This window comes from Mixophyes fleayi, chromosome 6, assembly GCF_038048845.1.
Source record: "Mixophyes fleayi isolate aMixFle1 chromosome 6, aMixFle1.hap1, whole genome shotgun sequence".
NCBI classification, from domain to species: Eukaryota; Metazoa; Chordata; class Amphibia; order Anura; family Limnodynastidae; genus Mixophyes; species Mixophyes fleayi.
Genome location: NC_134407.1, coordinates 96,554,042 through 96,578,913, shown reverse-complemented (window position 1 = coordinate 96,578,913; position 24,872 = coordinate 96,554,042). Strand labels below are relative to the sequence as shown.

The 24,872-nt window shown below is 38.5% G+C and overlaps 1 protein-coding gene across 3 annotated transcripts in view; it reads right to left on the bottom strand.

Annotated features, from left to right (window-relative positions):
* The window catches only part of ADK (adenosine kinase), a 226,369-nt gene that overhangs the window by 132,669 nt on the left and 68,828 nt on the right, over window positions 1-24,872 (bottom strand). For 2 of the 3 annotated variants that reach the window (XM_075217059.1, XM_075217060.1), the window contains exon 4: window positions 8,299-8,377. In XM_075217059.1, coding sequence (XP_075073160.1) covers window positions 8,299-8,377 — 79 coding nt within the window. Of the gene's footprint in view, window positions 1-8,298; window positions 8,378-21,617; window positions 21,671-24,872 lie in introns of those variants that run through there. The other variant, XM_075217061.1, reaches the window with a different exon arrangement.

Genomic DNA, 24,872 nt, shown 5'->3' with positions numbered 1-24,872 from the left:
CGATTTCTAAACATTTTCCGAACAACAAGTCCTGATGAGCATGTCAATTCAAGCATACACACCTATACGATTTACAGTCAGACCGGTGGTTGTCATCTCTTATAACCATCTGCTCAATCGATCATTACTAATCTATGCATATCTGCCAGTGTAGCAATCTTCAACTGCCACCCACACGCTTAATCTTACTTACCTTACGCACTGCTCCAGAACCTCTCATAACCATGAGTTGAGATCTGGGGACTAGTAGGGCACGGTCATTAGAATTACAGCATTTCCATGTCCATCAAACTTTAAAACTGAAAACTTATACCAACGGATAGAAAAATGTCACCCTGGAACATTACACAGTATTTTCCGGCTATCTGGAGCCATTTGAAAAAAAAGCAGCTATTTTTTCAAATCATTTGAAAAAATAAAAATTCAAACATTTAAAACTTTACTGTTATCTGGAGCCATTTGATAACACCCTCTCCCCCCGAAAAACACCACCACATTTAAAAATTAATTTATTCACTCAGCTTTCTACCGAAAGAGAGGCTGTGGCATTTTTACAAAAGAATGGAATACTGCCAGCTAGGATGCTGGGTCAGAGAAATCATGCAGTGAAGCTCTACTTTGGTTTGTGTATTTCCTGGAATTGTAGAAAATCTACTTGTCGAAAGAAGGTCAACATCCACCAGGGAAAATTGGTTCACCAACAGTCGTCTATCATTCATGAAAACTATTTGCTTCTTCTATTGCTGGGCCAAGGAATTGACATCAAATCAAGTTGTGCAAAGAGGAATTGGGCATGAACAAAAATACAAACGTCGACTGGAACAAATACATGCAAGTAATCTGCGCCGAGTACCTCAATCGACAGCCAAAACAGAAGATCGGAGGTGACGGATTAATCGTCGAAATCGACGAGCGCTTGTTCTCTAAGCGCAAGAACAATGCTGGTCGAGTGCTTCCTCAGCAGTGGAGCTTCAGTGGACTGTCGGGAGGCGCACAAATGATTTTTGGTAATAGTGGATGATCGCAATGTGGAAACGTTAATGTCGGTGATTTTTGACAATATCGAAAGAGGCTCTATAATTTACTCAAAATAGTTGGGGCGCCTACAAGATGGAAGAACTGGAAAAGACCGGAATTCAACATTTCAAAGTAAATCATTGCTACAATTTTGCCAATCCTGACACCGATGTCCATATTCAGAGAGTCGAACGAATGTGGGGATCAGCTAAATGGCGAAATACACAACAGATGAACAATGTGGCAGCATTTGAAGTCGTATTTAGCCGAATCTTGGACACTGGAAGTCGGAGAAGACAACGTATTTGAGTCACTGTTGGACGCAATTAAAATTTTCATACTATCTTAACCAGCAGGTCCCTCGTTTCTCACAAAATGTGGAGTATAACAAAATGTACTTTTTATAGCCCTGTTAATGTTTCCCAGTTCAACAGAGTGCAAGTGCAGTGTCCCATTACATGCGGAAAAAGGGACATTGTAATGATGTCTATATAGGCGAGTTATGTGAAGGAACTAAGAACAGTAACAAGAAAAACCACCAACAATTTTTTCGCTACTACCACAATTTGTCAGCACTGGATAGGAAGGCCCTTAAGGAGCTCTATAATGATCATTCGATAATTATAAAGTCTGCTGACAAAGGTGGAGGGGTTGTGATTCAAGATTTGAGAGATTATTTGAAAGAAGCCCATCGACAATTAGATGATCCCCATTTTTAAAAGTTATTAAAATCTGATCTCACAGCTAATTTCCAAAAGGAGTTATTGGAATTACTTGATGGGGCTCTACATGAGGCTGTTATCACCAAAGAATTTAGGGATTTTTAGTATCCATTACATCCTATTACTGCTATTTATTATCACCTACCTAAAATACATAAGCCTCTCCAAAATCCCCCTGGACGTCCTATTATTTCTGGGGTTGGATCATTTACACCCAACATCTCTGCATATATAGACTCTTTTTTGCAACCTTTAGCAGCCTCTTTACCTTCACATTTACAAGGTACAACTCATTTTCTTAACATTAAGAGCTGCTGGCGGGGATGCTGATAACATCTGGTCCGGACTGAAGGACCTGCCAACCATTGCAGACATGTCTACTGTCGCTGCATTGGATGCTGTCACAATTGAAAAAATGGTGGAGGATTATTTTGCTGACACCGTCCAAATAGACATGTCAGACAGTCCATATTGTTACTGGCAGGTAAAAAAGGCAGTTTGGAAGCCCCTTAACAAACTGGCTCTATTTTACCTGAGTTGTCCCCCCTCCAGTGTGTACTCGGAAAGAGTTTTTAGTGCAGCGGGGAACCTGGTCAGTGAGCGGCGAAGGAGGTTGCTTCCTCACAACGTTGAAAAAATTATGTTTATAAAAATGAATAATCAATTCCTCAATGAAGTACAGCACTGCCCTCCAGATAGTACAGAGGGACCTGTGGTTGTGGAGTCCAGCGGGGACGAATTGATAATGTGTGAGGAGGAGGAAGTACACACTGTAGGGGGAGAGGAATCAGAGGTTGAGGATGAGGACGACATCTTTCCTCAGTAGAGCCTGTTTAGTTTGTACAGGGAGAGATGAATTGTTATTTTAGTGTGGGGGCCCAAACAAACCAATCATTTCAGCCACAGTTGTTTGGTAGGCCCTGTCGCTGAAATGATTGGTTTGTTAAAGTGTGCATGTTCTATTTCAACAACATAAGGGTGGGTGGGAGGGCCCAAGGACAATTCCATCTTGCAACTATTTTTTTGGCATTATGTGACCATTTAACAGTCGTTTGCCATGTTCAAAATGTAAAAGAAAATGTCAACAAATTCAAAAAATGTAATCAAAAGTTAAATGCCCTGTCATTATTTAAAACAAGAGGGTTTGACGTGCTAGAATTAGTGTAGTGTTAATATGTTATAAACACTACACTTGGAACTTGGAGGAGGTATTGTGGCCCAGGTATCAAATTTAGTACCGGGGCCACCCCACTACACAGTCCAGAATATTTTTTGGGGAAATTCAGAGCCGTGGAGGGTTTTTTATTATATATATTGTGGTGACCACTCCTCTACGCAGTCCAGATACATTTATTGGTGTGATTCATACAAGTTCAGGGTTTTTAATTTATATTGTGGTGAGTGACCACTCCTCTACGCAGTCCAGGTACATTTTTTGGTGTGATTCAGACCAGTTGATGGTTTTCTTATTATATATATTGTGGTGACCCACTCCTCTACGCAGTCCAGATACATTTATTGGTGCGAATCATACAAGTTCAGGGTTTTTAAATTATATTGTGGTGACCCACTCCTCTACGCAGTCCAGGTACATTTTTTGGTGCGATTAAGACCAGTTGATGGTTTTCTTATTATATTGTGGTGACCCACTCCTCTACGCAGTCCAGGTACATTTTTTGGTGCGATTCAGACCAGTTGATGGTTTTCTTATTATATATATTGTGGTAACCACTCCTCTACGCAGTCCAGATACATTTATTGGTGCGAATCATACAAGTTCAGGGTTTTTAAATTATATTGTGGTGACCCACTCCTCTACGCAGTCCAGATACATTTATTGGTGCGAATCATACAAGTTCAGGGTTTTTAAATTATATTGTGGTGACCCACTCCTCTACGCAGTCCAGATACATTTATTGGTGCGAATCATACAAGTTCAGGGTTTTTAAATTATATTGTGGTGACCCACTCCTCTACACAGTCCAGGTACATTTATTGGTGCGAATCATACAAGTTCAGGGTTTTTAAATTACATTGTGGTGACCCACTCCTCTACGCAGTCCAGGTACATTTTTTTGGTGCGATTAAGACCAGTTGATGGTTTTCTTATTATATTGTGGGGACCACTCCACTACGCAGTCCAGAAAGATACCTCGTTGCAACGTTTTGGACTAATAACTATATTGTGAGGTGTTCAGAATACACTGTAAATTAGTGAAAATGCTTGTTATTGAATGTTATTGAGGTTAATAATAGCGTAGGAGTGAAAATAAGCCCAAAAACTCGATTTTTGAACTTTTTATGCTTTTTTTCCAAAAAAAATCCGAATCCAAAACCTTTAATCCGAACCAAAACCTTTCGGCAGGTGTTTTACGAAACAAATCCGAACCCAAAACATCGCGAAAATCCGAATCCAAAACACCAAAAGTCGCCGGTGCACATCCCTAATTAATGACACTGTTTCTTCATGGTTACAGGCTCCAAATATGAAAAAAGTTGTAGGATGTGGGGCGACCAGATGTACTACTAGTAAATGTATAGATTGTAAAGTCCAATTTGAGTTTTATATATTTATTTTACATTAATTGTAATACTGAGTATATTGTTTATATGCTCTATTGTTCATTTGGGTATCAATATGCTGGCAGGATAACTAGAAAATTAAAGATCCGCTTTATTGAACATAGACGGAATATTAAAGCCAACAAACAAGATCAGTGTCCCTCGGCATTTTGAACTATGCCATAACAACAATTCTAATGGTTTAAGAATTATTGGAATCTGTCCCCTCTACTAATAGAGGAGGTGATAGATTTCAACGCCTATGTCTCCGTGAAACCTATTAGATCCACCGTTTGAATACAATGAAACCAGAGGTTTGAATGAATATACAGAGCTAAATTTTTGACTTTGCCTGTTGCTGGATGTTTTCTTCCCTTATAATAGAATATCTAGATCCATTTATGTGGAGTATGATTACTTATAACCAAAAGTGAATGAATCCATTAGAGACCAGTTTTTAATATAACTGACCTCACATGGGATTTGAACTCCTGAGGGCGGATGCTTTACTCGTTCAGCCACTTTCACAATAGTTATTTACATGAAGTTTCTAGAATACTTCTAGTTAATGTATCATTTTGGAAAGTACTTGTTTCTCATTCTATGGAAATTAGTATTGGTTTTTCTTCATATGAATTTTTAATCCGAGTAGAAAAGGGGTATATATTTATATCTTCTTGGTATATTCATATAGTTATTTTCTTATATATTGTATTTTTGTAGTTTGCATATATTAGGAATTATAGCATTTCATTATTGATGTCCAATGACTGCATCAGTTGTGGAAGATCCATTTATTATTAATTTTTGTTATCCTTATACTACAACAATAAAATTAATATAAAATTTCTTTAGTTGCATTTCCTGTTTTGCTTTAATATATATTAATTTGTATGTGAAACACATTCTATTTCAGTTATCCAATTAGTCATTGACTGGTTTCCATCTGAATAAATAACTGCCTTTCAGAGTCTACACACTCTCCCTCTGAAAAAAGTGCTTAGTATTTTTACTAGAAAAAAAAATGTTTTTATATGTATTCATCGTTCAAAATATTGCATTTAGAGAAAATACTGGATTCAAAGTCCAATTTTTCCTGCAGACTAAATGACATTTATTTTTAAAGACTAATAAAAATAGATGACACATAAGGCTTGTTCAGAATAAAGTTTGTCCTCATGAAGCTTTCCCGGGTCAGTCATGAACGTGAATCTTCTCATGGTACATACTTCATGTCTACAGAAGAGCATATGAGGAAATGGACTGTAGAGACAACACAAAATCATAATTTATTTATACAGAACCAGCATATTCCGTAGCGCTTTACAATTAGGAAAAAAGCACAGTAATAAAACTAGAGTGTGCCAATTTAAATAAACTTGATTTTAATTACGATTTAATTGTGATTTAAATCACGATTGTGTTTTTTTTTTTTTTTTTTTTAAATCATTGATTTTAATCACCATTAAAAAAATCGAGGGTTTTAAACAAACTTTTAATGGTAATTGGCATACTGTGCAATATGGACCATAGTCCTTTGACCTTTCATTAGCTGCTCTACTAATAAAAGTATCTATGGCTATTGCTCGCTGATCTAATTAATTATGACTCAGGAGATGCACAAAGGCACAGGAAACAGACAAGAAGCAGATGATTCTAGAATCCATAGAGAATGACCAACACCACACCATTGTATCAGGTTCAGAGAGAAAGGACAGTTGAAAGTAGTAACTTATCACTGCAAAAGCAACCACGTTTAATGACCTCTCTTTTGACCACAATGTTGTGTCAACAGCGGCACCAATAGACTGGTGGAAAATGCACATAGGTTCAGAAACTAGCTGGAAATAAAAAAAATAATGGAAGTAGTAGCGCAATTGTTAACAGCAGCATCATCAGCAGCTTCAGTAGAAATATTATTTTCTACATTTGGTTTGGTGTAGATAAAACCGAGAATCCGCTTGGGTACTGACAAAGCGGAAAAACTTGTGTGTTTCTTTTTAAGGCATTCAATAAACCTAATGTGTAGACTCATTCAGATTTACAAATCAGGCAAGGCAATTGCCAACTATTGTAACTTTTAACATCAATGCTGTTTCTTTCCTTTTGCCGTTTGTGTTGCGATTTGTGTGTAGTTTGCTGTGCCATGCCATGATTGGTGACAACGTCAAGTCATTTAAATTAAATATATTTAAAGACACAGTATTTTAAAAGAAAATAACTTTGTATTATTGTTTTTACTTCATTTATTTGTTTACTTGATCATTTAAAAAAAATCTGATTTAAGTCAAAATAATTTGAAAAAAACAAAAACAAAACAAGTGATTTTTTTTTCCACACTCTGAATAAAACAATACTGGGTAATAACATTTTACTCAAGGTTTTGTACACATCAAAGAGATCAATTATGTTTGTACATGCTGAAGTTACGACCATGTATGATCCATGTGAACACCCCCGAGTAACACAGTGGATAAATAAATATGCTCATGTGAATTAATCATAAGGAAGATGAAAAATCATTACCTGCAAATTACAAACCCATCAGACAAACTCAAATTCAAGAAATCTATTATTGACTAGTCAGTTAGTGAGAAAACATTATACAATAGGATTTCTCTAAAATACACTCTGAATGTTGATATTCTTAGGATCTTTTGGCTTAAGCTGGGAAAACACCTTTGCAACTATCGTGAAGATCACAGTATTCACAGCCGTTTGGTCAGATATTGAAAGAGTATGTATGCTGTATCATGTTTTATTGTACCGAAACATATCGCACCTGTTGATTTGGTTTTATAAAGTTCCTGAAAATCACAATCAATAATGGGACAATGTTGGGCAAAAGTGAAAGTGTGTATGCACTCATGCCCAGCAGTGTAGGCAAAAATCTGTAGAGTGTAGTATAGTCGCGATCTTTTCAGCAGGTTATGAGAGATGAAGATCACACAACTGAAAGCAAATTGTGTAGGTTTGTACGCATGATATTAAGCTAGGTACACTACACGGTTTTCATCCAATAATCGGCTCAATCAGCCGACATATGACCGCTCGTTCAAAAGTTGGGTCAGTGTGTGCAGTGACACGATGGTCGAAAGTCTGCCCAAATGGACGATTGTCGCCTCATTTGGTTGGTCGTACCGTTAAATATTTTCGTTCCAATCTCGTTTCCGTTGTGTAGTGTGTATAAACTTCCGACCGATCCACAACAGTGAGTACGAAATTACAGTCATTGCTCACGACAACATAGCCGTAAAAAGTCGCTAACGGGACAGCTGCTTTTCCCTTTATCGTCTAAAACAAGGCTAGTGTGTATGCAGTCCGTGGACCGAGCGATCGGACCATCGATCACATGTAAAATCGATCGGCATAAAAAGTTTGTGGAAAATTCTGTAGTGTGTACCCAGCTTTAGGAAGCTCATCGGCTCTTTCAATCGTTTGTGAAATTGTTACAGAAATTGTATCTGAAGTATGATTGCATAGGTGTGTACACAGCATTAGAATAGGGAAACAAAATAAATCACACAAAAAATGCCTTTAATCCATTTCATTAATTGTGTCTTGGAGATGAATTTCCTTTTATCATTCAAAAAAAACAACACCATTCCCATAGGATGGTTACTATAAAATGGTTTTTACTGAGACAATCCTCATTTTCATTTAGGTTAAGCAGGGGTGGACAACCGCTTCAGTCAGTCGTTTGTAACTATTCATTCTCAGCTAGAGTGTGCAACATCAAGTTGCATTAATTGAGGTTTAGATAGCAGTATTAGGGCAATCTTTGACCTGCATTATAGAAGGAACTTCCCTTTGATGCTACAAAACAGTTTACAAGGTATAAATTAGGAGCCTTTGGTAATGTAAAGTTACAAGACTGAAAAATAAAAACACATTTTAATTCATACAAAAATGGCAATAGTTTTAAACAGTGCAGAACACACACAAACGATCTTGCTCAGCAAATGAACAGGTCATGTGGCAAACGCCTAAAACTAACCTGAGCCACTTTAACGGAATTTTGAGTGGAGCCACCGGCATGGTAATCAACCTTGAACCTTTTCACCAGCTCTTCAAACCTGCAGTACAGCACAAGAGATGGGTCAGTTAAAAAGCAGTTCCAGTAAAGGGAGTTCAGAGACCAAATGTAAATCTGTTGGGTTGGGATGTGGGTCAGCAGGATATGCTGTGCTCATTAGCTTCTTTACAAGGTGCGAGCTGAGAAAACAAAGGGTAGAAACCCATAAAGAGACTTTGAGGAGCCATGACCTGCTCATGAACCACGCTGGCACAGAGACAAGTATCTCCGTGAGAATGAGGAGGAGATTTGCTGCTTGCAAAACCATACACCAAAAAAATTACACAAAATAACAGTGAAAATATATCATCATGTTACATTTCTGAGGGGCATTAAAACAAGGAGCATTTAACTTTTTTATACAGACACCAGTATCCTGCTAACCTACTTCATGTTAAATGATAGAACATTGAATTCATTTTTACATTAAAAATATCTTGTTTATAATCTACCCAGGCACCTCTGATCTCTGTTGGAGGGGATGTGGGGAAGTTGGTTCATTCTATCACATTTGGTGGACGTGCCCCAGCATCTCTAATCTTTGGTCCCAGGTTGCGGACCTTATCACAAAAATACTTGAGATTGAGGTGTTGCCAGACCCTCTGGTTATGCTGCTGTGTTCTCGGGTTCGGTCCCTTAACAAACATGGAGACAAGCTTGTGCAGCATATTTGTGCAGCAACCTGTCTGCAAATAGCCAAGGAGTGGAAATCCCTTTCCCCTCCAAGTCTCCACAGCATAGTCTCCCGGGTCTGGTATATGGCCTCAATGGAATACATCACTAGCCTTCTTCACGACAAAATACCAAATTTTCATAAGGTGTGGGACTTCTGGTATTCTTTCCATCAGACTTCAATGCCCGCCACCCAGTGAATTGCATTTTCTATTCATTTTATAGTGTGGGCTCTGTTTCCCCTCGTGGGGGTGCCGGATTAGCTTCTTCCCCCCTTGGAAGGTATATGTCGAGTTATCCCTCTGTCCCTTTCCCCTCTTAACCTCTTTCTCTCCTCCCCCCCTATCTCCCCCCTCTCTCCTTTTTCTTTTCAATAAAACTTAGGAAAAACACAACAGCATAGGGTTTCCTATTTACGGGCCTTTCCAAGGCTTACAGTTGGATCATTCCAGTTATGATTAATGTTCTGGTTTGTATTCAGTACCTCTGTATTCTTACTTTGGATTATTTGTAACTCATGTTGTTGTTGAAAATAAAGAGTTAAAAAAATAAAATAAATATCTTGTCATGTACAGCCATGTGAAAAAAATGCGCCTACCGATTTTTAAAAATTCTATTATCTAGGCCTTAACATATACTAGAAAACGTAACTATAACTGCAACCCCAAATACACATTTTACTTTTTAAATTTGACAAAAAATAACGTGAATAAGCCAACATATGAAAATGATGCATCATCTGTGTGCAATCTTTACTGATAAAACTATCATTGTCCCAATGACGTGTTATATGTATTTAAAGCTATATAGTTAACTACCCGTATTGTGCGAACGTGTAGCAGAATGTAAGTTGCTGAAAAGAAGTATGTACTGCGTCTATGTTTGTAAATCCCACATCTAGGATCTCTGCTATGGTATGCATGTAAATAGTATATAGTGATACATATGTCTTATACAATGGGATGTATTCAATTCAAGGCAAGGTCCTGTATTAGCCTCAGGCAACTGCGCTTACTTCCGGGTATTACGATACACAAACCATTGCTGAACTCAGACAGGATTTCAATAATAAATTAATTTCCCACAAATAATTAATTCAGGAGTAAATAAATGCTATTTTGGATGACATTATGCAAACAGAACACATTCATCATTGCATACATTTCTCTAATGACAGTGGCACAGACATCAAAATCAACTTTAGTAAACAGATTACAAAAATCTTAGAACATGGATTATACAATTTCTGGAAAACTCAAATCCTTATGATTTGTATGTGCATCTGGATAGAGGTGAGCATTGCAGCATGTATCAAGTCTAATATATGACAAAATCAGCAGGCGGTGTACGAGGTGAAAGTGCCATATGAATTTCGTTATCATTTGACATATAGAAAACATGCTTTTACTTCCACAATAACCTTGCTCTGGCATCTTTTAGAAAAGAGGGAGGAAGGCAATTTAATTTTTTTTTTTTTTAATGTATCAGAATTATAGTGAGGGACTTTAGATACAATTATACTAAAGATAATTGTAGCACCGGGCCTCAAATACTTTGCGTATTGCAAAAACTGAGTAAGTGGGACACAAGGTGGTTGTTACAGTCCAGCAGGATTTACAGACAAACCTGGTAGCATTGCTGTGCAAAACCTACAGCCTAAGGTAAAAGAAGAATTTAAAAAAATATGAGAAAGTCCTAAGCATGGGATATGCCAATTTCTAAACAGTGTTACTTTGTCATTTATGTGAGGATGTAAAGATTTTGAGCAGGTGAATGCATAGTGAGTACAAGTATAAAATTAAGTGATCATATTTTTTGTAGTAATGTATTTGTAAATAAACATCCACAGAGTGCTTAGCTTCAATGCTAGCCCTTTTGTAAACTAGATTCTTTACTTAACAGGAAAAAAATATTTTCTTAATTGTTTCCTGTAAAATAAAACTTATGTGAGTGAACAGTTGATTAGCTATACCAAACAACAAGCTGTCCACCCAACATATCCCCAGAACCAACCTGAATGTGGTGGGCTGTGGAAAAATCAAGACATAGAAAGTGCAATACACGTTTGCTGGCCCATACGGATTCCATTATGTGCAATCTTTGTGGCAAAACAGCTGGTGGTGGAGGATCTCTATGCAGTTCTTAGATGGGTATATACTTCTCCCATGAAGTGTGCAAAATTATTCAGGTATCTTGAAACAATCAAGTATTAAAGGTCCAAATATGTGCAGTTAAAACATACTATACCATTACCATGCCACAAAGGATTCATATCATACACATATGTGTTATTATTACTATATTGACTGGTATGCAGTGTGCGATTCAGAAATGTCCCACTGCACCACAAAAATCACCATACATATTTACAAGAATAAGCTAGAAAGTTAAGGAATCTAGAGGGGAAGGTGTGTGTACTTGAGGGGACATTAACTGGCCAACGCAAGTTGATGCAGACCACCTTGAAAATACACTCAGCATCAAAATCTAGCATATGCCTGATTTACACCTTTAGAGGTGACCAAATGGGATTACTTTGCCATCTGGTCTATTGGGAGGTGTGGGGTTGGGGGGGGGGGGGGGGGGGGTCTTCTTACACAGCTTTTCTGGGTTTCTTTGTCACAGTCAGTAACTATCGTGCTGGCTATAAATGCTAACTGCGTTCCTTATCGGAGAATCTTGCGCCAGAACTAGGCTCCTTCACAACACCAACAACCAGCTACCCAGAATTAAGCGGTATAGTGCTACTGCGCTTCTTTGCTGTGGGTTGACTGGTACCACCTGACCGCTTACTATGCAAAACAACTGCTGAGCGTTGACAAAGACACTGGGTTCAACACAGGACAGCCGGGGAATGGATTAGAGTTTAAGCTCTCATTTGTTGGTCACAGGACACAGAAGGCAACAGGAATCAGGCGGAATCTTAAAGCAGAGATGTTTTATTACTCAAGGGTCCTTACAAGGACTTTTACACACTAGTTAAAAAGGTACTAGAGATCATCCAGAAGTCCAGATGGTACACTACTAAAGTTGAAATACAAAATATAGCTCTTTTACACTGTTTTCTGACACATATGTTTGCAGGGAGTAACTCAGTCCCAGATTTAGCTGGCACCAAAATCTGAGATAAGAAATCCAACTAGCAACAGGATATAATATATTCTCTGAACTTGGATTTCATGCAATTCAAACTCAACAAACTTCACATCAATATGTGATTTCCTAAATCACTTACTATTTCAGTATTCAAATAGATTTTCTCCATCTCCAGACACAGGGTGACAGGCTAACAATCAAAAGGTGAATGGGACAGTGTGTGTGTGTGTGTGTGCGCACAACACTGAGGTGATAAGGACAGGATGCAGTGTTCTGATCCCATGATGTAAGCTGTAAATGTCATATGGTAACTTTGGTGGCAAACAGCTCCTACACATACCCGCAGGATTGTCCTGTTGACAGGGCATTAGGAGAGGAGGGTCCTCACAATGAAATAAAAACAAGTATGTATACATGTGGCTTCTTCTACCTACATGAGGCACCATTACATTCCAATGTTGTATAAGAACAGTTACGCACTGTTCTGGGCACAAGGGATGAACAGTGCATCAATAGCCCCACACCAGGTTCCCTATGATGCCTTTCTCGCCTCCTGGGCACCCCCTCTACTCTCAAAGCAAAATGGGCGCCTCTTCTGAGCAAGCAGTCTGGTACAAGCTGAGAAGAGGCCTAAACTCTGCTAAATTTGAGAGCAGACTAATTTGGAATTAGAGGGACCCCCTTACCTCCGCACCCTTAAGTTGCAGCAGCCACTATAGTGCTGTCACTCTGAACACACAACAGACAGTCCAAACATAAACCTATTTTTGGGTCGTTCATAAGATCGACAATACAAACCACAACAGCTACTTTAAATAGTGTTAGCATTTTACATTGTTTATGCTTTTGCTAGAGCGAGTTTTTTTTTTTCCCTTTCAAAACATAAAACCAAAACAAAATGATATTTTTGTCAGGAATGCAGGAAGCAAAGGGCTTTCCTGGTGTTCTGTTACAATAAATACGGGAATACTATCTGCCTATAATAAATTGTCATGTAAGGAAAATGTACGTGTAGCCCAATAAAAATGCTATTATCAAGTTCAGCAATCTTTAGTTAAATTACATATTACAACTTTCAGGGGAAGTTACTTTTTAATTAAAGCACCCATTGCTTACAGTTTTTCTAACATAATTATATTTTAACCCTTCCATTCTCTTAATTATTGAGGCTGCCTATCTCTGAACCCTTTCTAGTTTATATGTCCTCTGTACAGTGAGGTGACAAAAACTATATGCCGAAATATGGGGTAATCAATACCAAGTCTGCATTTATTTCTGTTTTACACATCATAGAGAGCAGCTGTAAAGATTAAAATCCTACCATTGCTACTAGGCCATCTATACTAGTAGATTTAAGAGGGAGGACCCTTTTAAATGTAATATTAATACGAGTGTCAATATTAGCCAGTCCCTTTCTTATGTGTACAGTTTGCTACATAAATGGATTGGAGAATCTCGCTTGTTTGCATTTTACAACCCTATTCTGCAAAGCATCTGGGTTAGCCTGTAGGTAGCCTCAGACTTCCAAGGACAAATAGTGCAACTAAGGGGAGTTCCAGGTGACCTCCTGATGAGTTTTGCCCTTAACTCCCAAATATATAAAAACAATGTGACTTTCCTTTTATTTTACAGTTAAAAGTTAGTGTTACACTGCCAGAGGCACCTTGTGTATTGTTAATGACATTTTAAGAGAATGGAAGATTGGCGTTGGGTCACCCTGGCAGACCTAACTGTTAATGGCATTCCAAAATGTTTATGTACCATCATAAACTGTTAAGATTCATTGCTTTACAAATAAACAAGTTCTGCCAAAAAAGGTTTGCAGTGCAGAGCAAAAAAAGCAAAACAAAAAACCCAAACCTCTAAATGTCATTTTGACAAAAGCCAAGAGACTCTTTTTCGCCCAAAACATGTGTTTGCGTTTAAATGTATTGAAATATGTATAGGGAAAGGAAAAATGTAAGTAATTTTTTTTGCAAAGGTTAGGAAAATTATTCTCTTAAGTTGTGATCTTTTGCAGTTGGAAGAGATTCCATCATTATATGCCACACTATAGTATAATTACACTATGTAAATTAAAAAGAAAATCAGATTCAGATAAACCTCTGTACTGGCAGGTCTTCATGTAAAAACCTCCACACTGCTTCATCTTTACACTAAACCTTCATACTGTGCATCTCCCTCTAACAGCAATTTGAATTATTGCAATGATCTTTCTCCTATCTTCAACAATGAAGACCAGAGAACCAAACCGTGCATCCTTCTCCTTTAATCTCTTCAGTGCTAAGGACAAGTGGGTCTCATCCTGCACATATACTTCTAAACTACCAAGAACGATTCCCCGTCATACTGAGCACACACAGGGCTCAAAGTAGTAAAAATGGTACTTCCCAGCCAACAATTGGTATATCCTGCAGGTTGTGCATAGTTACATGATTGCGCTGGCGCTCTGAAACGCCAGATCTCCCCAATCGTGGTTCCTAGAGATAAGGGGGAGCACCCTCATTTGAAAGAAGGGGCTCCTTTAAAAAAAAAAAAAAAAAAGGGCCCCTTTAATCTCCAGCATCCTGGCTTAAATAAACTTAAGGGTACCTTCATTTAAAAGTTACTTTAAAATGATGTGACCCCTTAGTAGCACCTGTTTGGCCATCACATAACGTTTAACAAAAAAGTGTCTGTTTTACACAAGACACCAGAGCCTAATGCCATCATACAGTTTTCCCTGTCAGGTTATGATTGTTACTAGCACAGCAGCTTTCTGGCTATTTAACATTATAAAAACACAGCCTCTGTTAACAGGCACCATTAGGAAAACTGTACTTTTTCATACACCCTGTCAGGTTCTGATCTTTACCCGCATCAAAGCTTATTGGCTAATGATGACAGAGAGACATTGTATTTATTATATCTGTGTGTATATATATATATATATATATATATATATATATATATATATATATATATATATATATATATATATATATTCTAAATCAATATAGTTTTTATCATTAAGGGCAGGGTTGTCCAACCCGCGGGCCGCATGCGGCCCAGCACGCCTGTAAATGTGGCCCAGAAGGTGTTTTGGTTGTGACAAGGGGGCAGCGCTGTTAATGGAAAAAAAAAATCCTGCAAAAAATGAAAGAAAAGAAAATACTTACCTTGCGGTCACATCAGCTGGTACTCCGGCTCCCTCCCTTGTCGCCTCCTCCGTGTGGTGCTCGCAGTGAATGTCGGGCGTGATGTCATCACGCCCAACATCTATTGCGGAGCGCAGCACAGAGGAGACACCCGCGCGAGAAGAACAATCAGCAGCACAGAATTGGAGAAAAGAAGAGAAGAGGACAGGAGAACAAGCCGATTAAAAGGTAAGTTAAGGGCAGAGCCGGATTTAGAGCTCATGGGGCCCTAGGCAAGATACTGGATTGGGGCCCCCTCCCTGAAAAAATCCATAGCACTATAGTTTTTAGCATAACATATAGCCCTATTCAGGGCCTGGCTGGCAGACTTTAGCCCAGGGGGTAAGCACATAGCACTGTCCCATAAGTAGTGGCCCATTTTTAAAGGTTGGTCTCACCGCCAGCCCTGGGAGGGCCTCTGGGGACCGCTGGGCCCTAGGCAAGTGCCTAGGTTTCATAGTGGTAAATCCGGCCCTGGTTAAGGGGGATTTTTTTTTAATATTTTAAGGGACGCTGACAAGTGAATAAAAGTCACCTGGTCCTGGAGCATCATGGACCTTATCTCCCTGCTACATACTTCTACTTGTAATACTAATGGGGCATTATATATTATTCTCTTTGGCCCATGATAAAAGTTGTTATCCCTTAACTAACATAGTGGTGTAATTATCAAAACAGGTGACAATTTAGGGTCACAGTGGTGTATATGTCAGGTACCGCAGGCCTGGTCAGGGCACCCTGATATACAATGCCTGGCTTAAATGCACTTTATTGATATTGCATCGAAGCATTACAAAAAGTGATTATAGTATAATAACTAGAGAGGATTTTTTGAACAGGGCAATTGAAAGGTAAGTATAGAGGGATTTTAAAAAAAAAAAAGTGATTATATATATAAACTATGTTTTCTATGGTTTTTTTGGATGATCAGCTATCGTTATTGTCAACTCGTCGTCTGCCAATGTGGCCCAGGGAAGCTAAAAGGTTGGACACCCCTGATTTAGGGCAAAGGCAGTGGTGGGATTCAGCCGGTTCTCCAGAACAGATACCTAATTTTAGTCTCGGTTCTGCTTAACGTTGACTACAGGCTGAGTCCACCCATTGCGTTGGTGGGGGGAGCAGGCTCCTTGAAAGAAAAAAAAAAAAAAACAACAAGTCACCTCTCGGCGCCATCGGCAGCTCCTCCTCCATGCTCTGTCCGCACTGAATGTCGGGCATGATGTCATCAAGTCACGCCAGACATTCAGTGAGTAGTGGCGCAGAGAGGAGTCGGCGGCAAGCAATAAGACAAAAAGACAAGAAGAGAAAAGAAGAAGAAAGAAGCTGATAGAAAAGTTAAGTGAAGAAACGGAGCAAGGGGGAGCTAAGGAAGGCTGCATGGCAGAGTGTGATGAAGAGGGTCATTACTGTGGCATAATATGGACTGAGGCCATTACTGAAGCATAATATGAACTGGGGCCATTACTGAAGCATAATATGAACTGGGGCCATTACTGTAGCATAATATGAATATAATATTAAATAACAGATTTTTTGCAGGTAAGGTATTATGTAATATTTATTCTTTAAAATGTTAAAACTCTTTCTTATAACAATCTAGTTTTGTGTATCCCTTATTGTTCTTATTTGAATATTGTGTAGGATGTTCAATAATAGCATGAATCTAAGCCTTAAATCAGTGATATTCCATTGTAAAAAAGTTGTTGTATATACCAGAAAATCACAAATCAACTACTTTGGGATTTTTGTTGCTTTCAGATGGGTTAAATGAAAAATATGTAAAAAAAACAAAAAACAAAGCAAGACACTAAACTAAAAATCTAAAATGCTTCTCAATGGCAATTTGTTTACATCTATGACCTTCAGAAATTGTAGATTCAATACATTTTTCCTCCCATAGATCTTGAACACTTGCAGTCATCTATTTTGGCAGCTATTAATATGACATGATTTTTCCTGTGTTCAAAGAAGTGTACATTTAAAGTCCTGGTGTTTCTACCCTCAAAAGGTTTTCCGCCTAGACATTCCAGCAAATAAATTAGTCAAAGACAATAAATTAAGCTTTCAATCTTCTATTCAGTTAATGTAGTATGCAACGTAAAACTTTCGCAACCATGTACCATACAGTTGCAAGTATTACAAGTATTTCTGCTACATTTGTAATATCAAACAAGTTTTGAGAGAGTCCATCTGTTCTACATATGGCTGTTGGCCCATACATTTACATTAATTATCTGCCTTTAAATGTCCCCATGCATAAACTGGCTAAAGCTGGGTACACACTACAGATTTTTCCACCAACTTGTTATGCCGAGCGATTTTACATGCGATCGATGATCCGATCGCTCAGTCCATGGACTGCATACACACTAGCCTTGTTTAGGACGATAAAGGGAAGAGCGGACGTCCCTTTAGCGACTTTTTACAGCCATGTTGTCGTGAACAATGATTTTAATTTCGTACACACTGCAGCGATATTTGCGGGAAATGTAACGAGATAACAAAGGCATTAGTATAAAGGGGCAGAGCTTTCGCTAAAGTTAACACCCAAAGCTGCATAAAGAGAGAAGACTACACTGTCTCTTCATTCATTTCTATAAAATAGAAGTTTAGTAATATACATTTAATTTAGAAAAACATTTAACTGCTAAAGTGCAATGCAATGAATATTCCCTAATAAAATCCCTTTGTATGTATTGGAATGCTCCATTCTCGGCAGGCATCATCGCTGATTGGTCCACAGCAGAAACAAACGCCTATGTCTGAGTATATAAAATGACAGAGGAACCTGTTTCGCGCCGAGGAGCGTCAGAAGATGGCGGGTGAAGAGAAGATGTCAGTGGGGGTTGCAGCTATGGAGACGGAGATAGAGTCAGAGATGGTGCTGGAAGGGCCAAAAAAATGTTGGAAAAGTTAAGGTGGGGGATGGAGATGCTCAAGAAGAGCAAAGAGCAAAGAGCAAATACAATGAGCCCAAGAGAGGTGGAGATGATGGTCAAAGTACTGGACCAGGACGACAACGACATTAAAAAAAGGTCAGTAGCACATGTAGTGTACCTGCTAGAAGGACTTTATTTCATTCTAGTGTCACATAAAGCTAAATGCTTTGGGCACATACCTGTACCGTTATAATAACCAAAATGGCGCCTGTTTTCCAGAATGCTCGGAGGTTAAGCCCGCTATTGTTGCGATTTCGCCACAGGGACCAAAATATAAACTGATCTCGAGCAGTGTGCAAGGTAAGAAAATGAGAGTATTTATGTTTTTGTATATAAATTACAGATATAGAAGTTAAATGGTAAACATTTTTTTTATTTCCTTGTATCGTAGATAAAGAAATCAAAGGAAATAGAAACCCAAGCCACATCAAGACCTGTTCTGCCACAAACCAGTAGCACCTTTAAAAATACTAAAAATAATACTCTGCAGTACTCAGCTCTCTGATTGAAAGATCCGCATGAGAAGTGAGCGTGCCCATACCAGACAGCTGTGTGTGTTAAAATTTTTGTACCTTTTTCCTATAATAAAAATGTTGCTTGAACACTGTGGTTTATTCTGGGTTCTTCACAATTATAAGTTAATCAAGGTTAATATAAAGGTTATAAAAGGTATAAGTGTATAAAGAGTAAATATGAATAACACACGTGCTTTATACACGTGTAATGGTCTGCACCCAGACAGGTGCAATATACATCGATACAAAACACAAGTCAGTGATGTGCGGATTCCGCACCACGTGGGATTAGGATTGACATTGATAATTCCTCGAGCTGGGGGGCGTGTGTATGTTAATTTTTGGAGGATTGTCGTGGATCGGTCGGAAGTTTATACACACTACACAGCGGAAACGAGATTGGAACGAAAATATTAAACGGTACGACCAACCAAATAAGGCGACAATCGCCCATTTGGGCAGACTTTCAGCCATCGTGTCACTGCACGCACTGACCCGACTTTTGAACGAGCGGTCGTATGTCAGCTGATTCAGACGATTATTGGACGAAAACAGTGTAGTGTGTACCCAGCTTTAGCTGCACTTTTTGTTGACCACACGATTTTCATTTAAATTCACTATCACTTATCGCACAACTGATATTACGTTCTTGAAACAATAGGGTAATAAGATACTACCATTTTTTTTATAAAGTGGTTGACTGGAGAGGTTATATAGATTATTCTAGCAAGCATTAAAGCCCATGGAAGAGAAACATACCCAAGGACCAGCTGATGAGAATCAGAGCAAATTGTTCAAATTGGAGTTCTCAGCAAGCAGCGAAATACCTTTTGAATTCTTTTAGAAAGAAGGGGTATCCAGAGGAGATATTAAATACAGCCTTTTAAGAGGTTTCAATGAGACTGCCTCCCTCCCTACAGGGTAGAAATCATAATAGAAATAAAAATAGGAAGGATTTTGGCACAGAAAAAGTAGAGTTGTCACAAGCTGCAAAGATGATACTTGCCTGTATTAAACTCCGCAACTACCTGCTCAACAGTGCTAAAATACCCCCAGTGTTCACCAGGGAACTCTGCAAGGAAGTTTGGGCTTTTTGCTGCAAGAGGGTGCGCAAGTCGCGGTTCTCCGAGACAGCCATCAGCGTAGTAACAGAGTGGACAGGTTTAGTCAATTAATCTGCATCAGAACCAGCCGGGTAGCGAGGCACAAGGGGAGATCCGAAGAGTAGTCAAAAGCAAGCCAGGAGTCAGAAAACCGGAACTAGCGACAAAGTACCAAACATAATCCAAAGGTAAGCCAAGGAGAGAGCCGGATCACAACAGGAGCAGATCCAGGATAACAGGCAAGGTGCTGGAGCAGGTGTGAGAACCAATACTCTGGCACCCTAGTGGTGCAAGAAACTGCTATATAAATCTAGAGATAGGCCCTGATAGGTGGGCGATAATTGGAGGTCATGCGCGCTGACTGCCGACAGGTGAAGCAGAGATCAGAGATGCACTCCGTTGCCTAGCAACTGGATGTGAAGCTCTACACATGCATGCACCTACAGGAACCAGAAAGCGCCCCAATTGCTAGGCAACCGGAGGCGATGACCGGGGGATGACAGTCGGCCATCTCTTGCACTTAGTGTCAGTGCGGATATAACGCCCGACGAGAGTGCGGTGGAGTTACATTCTTGGGCTATTTTTTTACTTATTTTATTAGATGATAATCTTTTTTATTAGCGCTATTAAGGTCAATTATTTTCATTGAAGACAGAATTGTACAGCCTCATCTTCGTAACTTGTTTTTTAACCCCCAATGTTTATAAGAGCCATTTTTTTTGTAACGCGTATCATACCAACCTCATTTTTTCATAAATAAATCCAGTACATATACACCAAATACTGCTAAATAAAATTGAGCAGTTGAGTCAAAACTAATGTCATCCCATTCCCTGAGCAACAGAGTGCTTTAGTCGATGTACGGGCCGCGTATTCAGGTATATATATTTGGTTACTATTACATCAACAATAGGAGGTAAATTTAGGAGGAATTTAGTTTGTCCTATGCAAGTTATAGGGGCAACCATGTGCTCTCAGACCATATGCCCCCTTCGTGCATGGATGGCTTCTCCCCTCTAAGCTGGTTAGGTGTCAAAAGTTACTTCAATGACATCACAAAGCCCACACCAGAGATTTTTTTTAAGCTCGATTCAAATAAAATATCTATTTCTGTGCATGTAAATACCCTTCTGGGTACTGGTACAAAGGGGCAAAGTATAACACAGGCAAATTCATCCCCGGTATCACATTTTATACATTCATATCTAGAGGATTAATTTGGGACTTTGGTCATAAACCCAAACACCTTATTCATAATGACTCTCTAACACACTGCTTCATATTCAAAACTAGAGATTGTAAATTCTCCAGAACAGGATTGTTTGATTCATGCATTAGATTTGTGTGTTTAGAGTGACAGGATATAATATACACACACACAAATATAAAAATGTGTAGCAAAAAAAGGTTTATATTATTGCAGTACCGTGTCAGCCAGAAAAATCTATGTGATGTTAAATACTTTTGTCTTTTTCGACAAAAAAGTATTTATCACAAACACATATACATACATACATAAACACTATAAATAATATACTGCAGTAGAATGGTCATAACTTCCATTACATGAATTGAGGACTGTAAACATAATTTTTAAACAGAGGTATGAAACACTGTGTTGCACCTCTGTGACAAAGCCTCACACCCCCCCCCCCCCCCACTTTTAATTTACAAGGCTTTAGTCGCTTAACGGAGCATCTCATGTGGAGTTCAAGGGATGATTAGCTGCCACATACTCACTCTAAAAGCAAGAGGCCCATTTTCTCCAGATGACTCATTACTAGCAGAATGAAGTGTTCCAGCTTTAAATACCAAGCACTAAAAATAACACACCACAGCCAGCCCCCACTCTTCTGCTTGTCCTGTCTCCTGTATTTCATAGGTGAAATTTAACAGTCACCTTTCTAATGAAAAAAAAATGCTACATATGAAATGGACACATGAAAAGTGGAAGCTCTTAAAAGCAAAGAAAAAACCCAAAACAAAAACAGCAGAAGGATATAAATCTCAGTAGTGGAAAATAGGGAATTTGAGCACTCTTACAGAATTACTATAGCTCTATTACATGAGATATCATCTGAAGAGATCTGTGCTGTGGTAGTTGAGGTGAAGCCACTGAGACACAAAGGTGTGAAATACAGAAGCGTGAACATGCCCTCCAGCTGTTAAAGGTGTGGTATGCACATTTGGGCACTGCTTTCTAACTTGAAAAGGTTTCCAAGACAACAGTATGATGCTAAACATGTCTTCACATGACTTCTGAACAACAAGCAAAGCAAGGATGTAAAATTCTATAAAGTAGTTACAAAAATATATGCAAAAGCACTACATGCATACAGAGCCATGGTCAGAAGTATTGCTTGGTTTTACCTAATATCGCATTGATTTTACCTGTACATGACATGAAAATTCTCCTCTTCCGTCTAAGGTGGATATGCATTTGTCTGGCCACCACTATGTCATCTGACTGATGCTCGAGGTTTGAAATTAGCAAAAGCAATAACGTTCAAGATTTCAAACGTGCTAATGTTTGACATATAGTGGGGTGGATGGAGGGATACAAACTATTAAGATGTGGTTGTAAATAAAACAAATGACCAAATGGGGGCACTAACAAAAATATTTAGTAAGTAATGTTGAGAAACATACTTTATTAGCAACAACAGTCTAAACTTTTTATATATAAAGGCAATATGTATTAGTTTATGTGGTTTAGTGTTCCATGAAAAGCATTTTAATAACTGTTTCTTTATACTGAAGCACAAAGATGCAGTAGGATTACACTCCCCCCTCCTCCATTTCATCATACATCCCAGACCTAAGCTTACCCAACATGCTCTTTGGCTCCCAAAATGTTTTACAACCTCATCTGTTGTCAGTTATTGTGCAGCAGGAGAACATTTATGTATCAATAGGGGGGAGGGTTGGGAGTATGACATAGTCAACAGGGTTAAATTATCTTAAGGAGCAGATGGGGAACATATCAAATCTGTTAAAGAGAAACTAAATTTATCTGTAATGAACAGAACAAAAAAGAAAAATAAATTTTAACGCCCCCACGTGTGAGTGTACAACAGCCATGTGACCTTGTTACATGTGAGGTAACAATGCCTTACAGGGTATATTTAGTGTGTGGCAGGAACAAGTGTTTAAAATCTGTTCCTCAGGATTCTCAAGAGAAAGCTAGTGAGTGCGTATGGGTGACCTGTACCCTAAATGCAGCTGTGGGTGAGTCAAGGGAAAGTTAGACCGTGAGCTTTATTTGAACAAACCACAAGGTTTCAATTACAAGCTGGCAGGAGTGGAATGGAGCAAATAGAGATGGGGATCTATAAGACACACATATAGGAGGTTGTCTTAGTTAAAAAGTGAGAACAATGATGGAGCTTTTAAGGGCTGATGAACTGCAGTTTGTAGTGGACCCTGTTGCAAAATGTAAACACTTTCATTACAAAAATCAATATGAAAAAAGCTTTACAAAAAAACCAATTAAGAACAGAGATGTTAGGGATTTGCTATAAATTAGGAGAGACCCTCATTCTTTGCCACATTCTTTCAAGTAGATCATTAAAAAAATATATTTTGCGAAACTAAAGCGAGGGTAGGGTCTGATGGATCTCCACTGCACACTGGTTATTAGAATATAATTGCAATTCACTATTAGACCCTAATTAAGTGAATGGAAATGTATTAGAGGTAGGGGAGATCCAGTGAAGAGCTCTCTTATATGGTTATTGGTCACCGCGCACACTACATCACTGGGTTCCCAACAACTACAATGCAGAATCTTTTACATTTAGAACATCAGTAGGGCATGAACCAAACTTATGAGCTTCTGTCCCTTTAGGGAACTTTTAGGCTGTTACTGGCAGAGAGTGTGGTAACACATGACCCCCCATTACCAGCTGTAACAAATATAGATTTACTATTATGATGAAAGTTGTTATTTTTTGCCTATGCACACCAGGCTTTCACTCAGTAAACCTTTTTAAAAGGCACCACACAGCTTAAAATGGTAGATAATGGAGGAGAAGAATGTATTTGTAAAAAAGGTTATATAGAAAGTAAAATCTTAACTACTATCATATTACTTTGTGGGAAAAATTTTGTGATAGCTAGGCCATAACACTCACTGTAAAATGCTAACCTGGGTGTATTAGCAGTAAGGATAACTTCATATTGAATTTATATTTTATGTTTACTGATCATTTAAAGCTAAAGGTTTTGAAAATCAACATGAAGTGACTTTATACTTTTACTGGCACAGAGATTACTTACAGGATGTTTCATGGTGCCAATATGGTTTTTCTAAGTCTTAGAAAGATTGATATTAAATTCTTGTGCACACGAAGGGGAAGAAGGTGGGGGTCAGGGGTGGACAACATATAACAAAACAAAATGTCCGGCCTGGGTTGGATAAATAGATGCCACATTAGAAACCAGAGCCATCTAATTAACTTGATTCCCCAAAGAATGGCTACCCTTTATTACCTCTTCAAACAACATCCTGCCCTGCGGACCAGCTGCTTCTTAATGTAAGGCAGCAGAGAAGGGGTACTGAGACATCAAAGCACAGGGGATATTGTCAAAGGGATGTGCGCAGAATGTCAGGATGATTCCCAACTAATAAGTCTAATAAGTAACAGCAGCTCTTGGGAGAAAAAAAAATTCACAGATGCTAAAGTGACAGCTTTAAACAATTAACTGAAATATTATATTTATATATTGCCACCTTGACATGTATTGAAGGAAGAGACAAATCCAGCTAAATTAACTTAACCTGCACAGATTAAATACACAACCAACCTAAAAGAAAATCAGCTAAAATTTACAAATATGAGCCATGAAGGTGAAATATATTGTTCACTGTTAACCAGACATTCCCCTGCAGTTGTTTTTAAATAAAATACAAAACAAACCAGAAAACGTAAATCATCTCCCCCACTCAATTACAGGCAACTTAAGCTCCTCCCATATCTTCATAACCTGATGCAG